This window comes from Sprattus sprattus, assembly GCF_963457725.1.
Source record: "Sprattus sprattus genome assembly, chromosome: 6".
Taxonomy (NCBI): domain Eukaryota; kingdom Metazoa; phylum Chordata; class Actinopteri; order Clupeiformes; family Clupeidae; genus Sprattus; species Sprattus sprattus.
In genome coordinates this window covers 26,109,536-26,116,858 of record NC_137925.1, presented here as the reverse complement: position 1 = coordinate 26,116,858, position 7,323 = coordinate 26,109,536, and the positions used below count along the sequence as shown (strand labels likewise).

The 7,323-nt window shown below is 42.3% G+C and overlaps 1 protein-coding gene across 2 annotated transcripts in view; it reads right to left on the bottom strand.

Moving 5' to 3' along the window:
- The window catches only part of gria3b (glutamate receptor, ionotropic, AMPA 3b), a gene marked incomplete at both ends in the record, with an annotated part of 85,081 nt that extends 79,648 nt beyond the window's left edge, over positions 1-5,433 (bottom strand). For both annotated transcript variants that reach the window (XM_080840038.1, XM_080840039.1), the window contains 2 exons: positions 4,672-4,830; positions 5,355-5,433. In XM_080840038.1, the coding sequence (XP_080696164.1) occupies positions 4,672-4,830; positions 5,355-5,433 (238 nt within the window). The remainder of the gene's footprint in view (positions 1-4,671; positions 4,831-5,354) is intronic.
- Between the last annotated feature and the right edge of the window lie 1,890 nt (positions 5,434-7,323).

Below are 7,323 nucleotides of genomic sequence, written 5' to 3'. Positions count from 1 at the left end.
ATTAGGGGCACATTCTGAGACTCGGGCAAAAAAAAAAAAAAAACAACCGTGAGAGTGTGCTGTGATCCCAGCAAAACACAATGCCATGTGGCAGTTCCATCCACTGTGAATAATATAGAAGAAAGAACACTGACAAAAGTCTCACTAAGAGCAAAAACACAGCTGAGGTTTGAGGATACAAGACGTGGCAGGCCAGCCTGAAAAATGCGTGCACCGGAGCAACAAAACTACAGAACCACAGAATACAAATGAAAAAGACATCTCTATCAGACTCACTAGACACAGAGGCATACAGCAAGTTAAACAGATGCTCTCGGGTCGAATGAAAACAAAAAGAGAAGAAACAAAGATGAAGGTTCAAAGGTCAAAGCTGCAGAGAGGGAAAAAAAGGATTCAAGGTTGTATTCCAGAACGGAATGGATGGTAACGTTTCAGTGAACAGTTTGTTGGAACAGTATTATTTTAGTTAAAAAATGCTGTAGTTGGTCTGACAAAATATTGAATCATCAGATGCTTCTTACACAAATATAAACCATGTTACCAAAAAGATGAAGTCATATGCGTCATTGCCACTGCATACATATCTCCCATGGCTTTGATATACATTAAAATCCAAAGGGCTTCCTTGTTTTAATAATACATTTCTAAGTATGCATCATTACAGTCCCATACTGGTAGGCACATACTGTTCTGTTTATAAATAGCTATGCTGAAGCCAGCAAGTCTATTAGTACTTTCCATTATCACATGTTTATCATGAAACTCTTCGCACCAGGCATTGGAAAGTGAAGGATTTTTATGTTACATTAAAACTTATTTACAGTGTTCATATTTTACCCAACAAGCACTAGCAGCTTTTTGGACTGCACATTCTGTGTTGGGTTTCATTGGTGCTTAGCCAGCTCTGATTTTTTTTCAAAACAAAAAATAAAAATCCCTCATGTCTCCTTTCCTGATAAATGTCTTGATAACATGAGGCATTGTGTTTGATTTGACAAAAAGAATGTGCACAAGCAATAAACAAAAACCCAGAGACAAGCCATGCCTATTTTTGTCTACGCAGGCAGAACACAGATCTATTTTTTCTGGATTAAGCATGTGTCTCCTTGTCAGTTTATTTTGGACATCAGAGGAAACTCCTCAGTCAATATGACCACTTGCACAAATGCGCATCTACATGTGCTGTATGCCTGCAATGCTGCTGGAAGTCAAAAAAAGTTTTAACCGACGGCAAAATCTAAAACAACCACAACATAATAGCATGCGAAAAAAACAGGCAAACACTGCAGCGGGGGATGTCCAGAGGAATGACTGTATGGATAGATTATGAAGATAATAAAACGGAAACAGGGCTCATTTTGAGCTTGTGGTGCATCCTTCAAAGCAGAAATATGTTTCAGCATGAGTCACTGTCTTCCTTCACACAAAGACAGGGCCACAGCAGGGAGCCGTCGTAATTGTGAACATACAAGCCTGGTCATCTGCCAATCACAGACGTCTGGGTAGGCCTGAACAAGCAGTTGGCAGGTCCCCAAAGTCTGCCTTGTTTTCTGTTTGCCGATTTGTTCAAGAGTATTGAATGTACAGAGCGGTGGAATCTCACCGGGACATCATCTGAGCATTTAAGTACTCCCAATTTTGTCAGCAACACAGCAAATGAGATACCTGGTGTTTTCCAAAATATGACTGGATGACAAACAGAACAATTGATTTTTTTTTTGGGTGCTCGTGTTTGTTGACATTACAACATCACTGAAAAGCTACGCCCATGATTATGTGCCTGATGAAGTCATCCAGACCTGGGATATGTGATACCAACAGGGTGACTTACTATACATTCTCACATGATGCCTTCTGGGAAACTATCCCCTTTTCGGATGATATCAGAAATGACATCATACAAGGAAATGACATCATACAGGGATATCATAGACTCCCACTGCAGTGTGAGTTAATGAAGCAACTAGAAAGTGAGCCTCACTGGATCTGGGGGGACTTTTGCTAGTTAAAGGTAGTTATCGTGCCCAATTAATATCTGTTCCACTGTTCCACTGGCAGCTGGCTGGCAGTTAAAATTATCCAAGCCTTCAACTCTCAGCGTTCCCTCTTATCTGAAAATTGAGAACTCCTCTCCTCTGCATTTGGAATTACAGGCGAAAACTGCTCTCTCACTTTAGGGACATTACCCAGAAAGGCTCTCTAGAATTCAAGAGAATCAGCCAGTCAGTGCCAGGCTTTTAAATGGGCTGCGCTCGGGCTCAGCCTGAGCCGTCATCACACCTCCTCTGACAGTCAACGAAAGTGTCCGCCACATCACAGCCCCGGTTTGACAAGATTCCCCTGATACCATCCACACAAGTATCGGCTCAAGCATTATTCTCATCCATTTTCAGAATGGGAACCCTTGACAAACTCGGCCGAGGGCTGGCAGAATACTGGTTTAACAAGGCTTTCTGTTTCCAACAATGACACTTATACAGTTCGTTAGTAGTCAATCACCATGTGCATATTGATAGCAATATATAAAACTAACGCTTACAAAAACATGGTCAGATTCAGTGAAGTGACCATGGAATAAATGTGTAAACCACTCCTCAGCACAGAAATGAAATGGAACATTTGGCCGGGTGTCAGGTTGTGGAGAACGATATAAACATGTGAGACGTTCATGAGCTGATCTGTCAATATGCATATTACAGACCGTGGGCGACACTCTCATGTCTGCTGACAGCCCATAGCATATTCGCAGCCCAGAACCCCATTAATATTTGTTTGTCTTCTCATTTGAAAATGACAGCTTCCTCAATCATCAAGCCATCTTCCGGAGTGCCTCATGTTGAAGGCAGTCTTGAAGCATGATTCTTGATGGAGCTGCGAGCGCATGGCGCATGGTTGCGAGAGCAAAAATGGGGCAACGACTCCCACAGGACTCCTTGGATCTTGCAAACAGTCTGCCCCTGGATTTAATTAGATTCTGAAATCTAGCCCTCTCACTTTTTTTCCCATGGTCCCTTGCGTCTTCAACACGCGTGAAATTGCATGCCGTTATCTATTATTTATTTACCCCTTTGTTTATTGTTCCCCTTCTCTTATCTCCGCCAACGGCTCATTAGGATGTGATCGCGCTGGCTTTTCTCTCTCCCTCAGTCCACATCACCTCCACACAAACCCCCCTCCACCCACAGACAAGGAAGATCCTTCAGCTCCACACAAACCCCCTCCACCCACAGACAAGGCAGATCCCACTTCATTTGCTTGGGTTGGGGAGGGCTGTGTAGGTATAGATTTTTTTTTTGTCAGCAACAGCACAGTAAGGCAATATGAGGTCTAGGTGCTAATGAACTGCCACTGCAGAGGCAGGCAAGTCTATGAGAAACCATAGAGGATGACAGAGAGTACGGGTAAGGGTTAGATGGAGAACTCGCCAGGTAGACAGGGAACTTCACCACCCATGACCCCCCACCCCCTCTCCTCTATTACTGTCTTCTGAACCACCAAAGCATGGGTCAGTGGATATTCAGCACTGCAGAAATAACTCAACAGAAGAGCCCACGTCAGTGGATCAGGAGGCATGGCCTGGACTGGTAATATTACACTACTTCATATGGATTTAATATTACAATTTCTTTGCGGGCTAAGATTCCTTGGTAAACCTTACAATTACATACGCTGTCAGCACACCACTAGGAGACAAACACCTTTGAAATGTCCACCAGTACACAGCTACACCACTACACAATATTTTCTCACACTTGATAAAGGCACATTTTAAAATCACCCACACCGAATCCTTGAAATCCACAGTTGTATAATATGTTATGCTATCTTTTCAACAAGTGCCAGTGTCTCAATATCTACAGAGCCATGGCACTCAGGGTGTGTTGCCAAGGGAACTTGATTTGAATTCAAAAAGACAAACTCAGAAATACTGACAATGTGTGCCCACAGACTATTTCTGAGATGGATACTCTTCCTCTCATCTCTTTTCCTCCTGTAACTTCAACTGAGAAATTGTGTCAAGCACCAATGTCTGAAATGCACTGCAGGGTTATAAACCACATAATCAGAAGATGGTATGGATAAAAGATGTCTAAGACTGATTTGAAAGCAACACTCCCTGTTTCAGAACTATGTGTACAATATCTTTACACTGAATGCATGCAATTAAAGCATATAAATAAAAACATTCACAAAAAAAAAGTCTTTGTCAGATCATAAATGGAAGACGTGAGAGCTAGTAAGACCATTTTACCACAACAGTGCGTTTGAATATTCTGTCTGTTTAGTTTTTTAGAACATGCCTTTCGGCGAAGGACTTGAAGTGAACTTTATACCGCATAGTTCTTCTACACTATAACACTATAAACCTGCCAATGACAGCTCAATGACTGATGCACACAAGAGATAAAAAATGTGGGCGAAGTTAATTCAAAACTAGACTGGACAATAGGAATTTCGATGCCATCAATTGCACTAGTTTCGCTCTTTCTGTGCAGTAAGCATTACTTGTATCTCTCATAGATCCATAGCCCACTTTAAATTCTCAGGCAGTAGGCTGCGATGCAGGAGGACGAAGGGGAGTGAGGAGGCGAGTAACACTCAAAGCTCAGAGAATACATTTACGACTACGCTATTGTATGGGGACCTTTTTATGATGCCGAGTATACTCACACGCATGGGTAACAGCGAAGCTGTTTGAGGACTCGAGGTTATCTACGTTGTAATTCAGATGGAAAGGCTTCTCGGTCATGTTTTGGTTGGTGTTGTAGAGCTGAACGGCGAATCTGAAAGCGCTGTGCTCCTGCACCGTGGACCGCATGAAGAGCCCCCCTTGGAAAAGAAAGGGATGAATACTAACATCAGCAATTGTGTATTGTCGATATCAAGCCTACAAGTTTAATTAAGCTAAAAGAAAGATATGACGCCGGAAAGCTATCATTCGTCGTGGGCTACTTGCATGGTCATGGTCTGTCCCTCTAGCATGCTTCTACTACTATTATATTTACCTAAACTCCTTTAAAAAATGACATGAGTCACTAACTTCAAATATATTTATGCTTTCATTGTACCCCAGTAGTGCATTATTATAGTCTACACAGTTCCGAGGATTTGCGACAAACCCCTCACGTTACCAGGATAGTTCTATTTAAAAGGTTCGTTAATGTGCCCAGCTGTTTTTCCACAATTTTCACTCGAAATGCAAGTTTATAGGCTACGTTACTAACCCGGTCTCTGGGCTACTTTCTGCAGAAGGCAGCTTAGGCTATGTCGACGACCATAAAGAACAAATATATCATAAACTAGCAGCAATGTAAAAAAAAAGCAAACATCAGAACAAAGAACGCATTACTTACCTATGTTTATCTGATTAGGAAAGCCTGCGAGGGAGCTGCCGAAAAGCCACAGTAAAAAAAAGAACACGCTTTGTGCCATTTTCTCCGAGCTTTTAAAAGCAACCCCTAAAAAGGAACTGTTTTAACCAAAACATACGCAGTGGCAGGCGCAAAAACCCTCCAGATCAATGCTCTGCGCTCACAGTGCACCAGTTAGGTTCATTGAGGTGCACGCCGGGCTGCCGAGCAATTTTTTCTGCAACTGTGGGCAAAAGAAAGGACTTCTCCTAAAGATGGTGGTGGTGTGAGTGGCGGATCAGATTGTGAATACAGCTCCTCCAATTGGACCAGCAGGATGATATTGATCAAACTTGAAATGACGTTGAACAAAAACCGCTTCTCTATGCATCCGACTGAGGCAGACTCATACTGCAAGGCACAAGTAGTGCGTTTGTCAACACTTAGGAGAAATCAATAGAGGCACACTAGCCTCATGCGGCCAATGATCTTAGCTAAATAACCAATGAGCGCCTCTAAATCTGCAGGCTGCTGTGCCTCTAGGACCCATTCTGAAGTTCAATTGGAAAGCTATAGGAGCAGAAGTAATAACGCTAATTAAAGCATAGTCTATAATGCGCTACGTACTTTTCGACAACTAGCTTAAGTGACGAAAACAAGAGTCTGGATACAGTGACAGCAGACCCTGTGTTTACTCGAAGCCCCTTTCATTGACCACTATCGATCGCTTTATTCAGAATCATTCTTCTTAGTGCTGTATTGGGCGGATCTTGAATTAACAATACGGGCAAAGCCCTATAATAAGATGACAATGATGATAGCAGCGGTGACAGTGAAGGAAGGGAAAAGTCTATTTTTTAGAGGCGCCAGGGAGGGACATAACAAGCTATTTGCAGGAAATGCCCCATGCCAGATTGAGATCAAGTAAAAATATAAAAATGAAAAATAGTTTAGGAAGTCATTCATTCAGTAGCTTGCAGCCAATCTCAGAACCGCCCCACGCCCAGCGTTCAGCACTAGGAGCTGTCCATAGTCCCGTTCAGGCATTGCCTTTTTTCTGGTGGGCTTCCGCAGCTAAAAACAGTCGGCAGCAATTTGACCACCAATTCAGGTGTTATTTGGTAGGATATATGGCACTGTCAGTTGTGTTAAACAGATTATTTTCACTTCTGAAATGACATACCTGTTTTTAGTTTTCTTTTTAAACTTTTGGTCGAGAGACTCGATACGCCATTAGCGATGTTTCAAATGTCTCTGTAGTCCCCGTCAGTATTTCTACGAAATGACTCACCCATCTACCAAACTCTTCTCTCGGTTTCCAATACCACAGTGAGGCGCCTACCAGCCATGAGCTCGGTCAAAATGGTTTAACAATCTCAGGATTACTTCTCTGTTTATCATTCCCCACAAAGCCGTCCAAAAATTGAGTTTTTAATTGCATTTGCAAATGGGCAAGACTTCAGCTATTGATACTGCAATAGGCTGACGGCCTGGTGCTGGGGACAGAGAGAAACTTCACGTTGCTTCAAATGATCTCTTGTCAGTGTGCTCACTGTATAAGAGAATGTCTTCATACCCTCTATGACCTTATACATATTTAATCAAATAGTTGTTCAGAGAAAATGTTACATTGGTCAATTATGATCATATAAAATAATGTAATAGAAATGTTCAAATTCTATACGGGCCTTTGAAGCCTGAATAAATTTGGGATTGTGACTTTTGTGAATACTTCTCTATTAGTCGGATCACTTTCTCTCATCAAAGTGGATTGAAGACTGCGTCTCCTAACTCCTTCAACAATAGACCGTTCTCATCCTCCTCTCATTCTATCCCTCATATGTCAATTCAAATTGACTTGACAAGTGGACTTCTCTTCCGTTTCAGGGTTGGGGTTCTGGTTTAATGTTTATGACCAGAAGAGCTGGCTCACTGAAGTGGTCAATCTCACCACCCAACCCCCAACACCCCT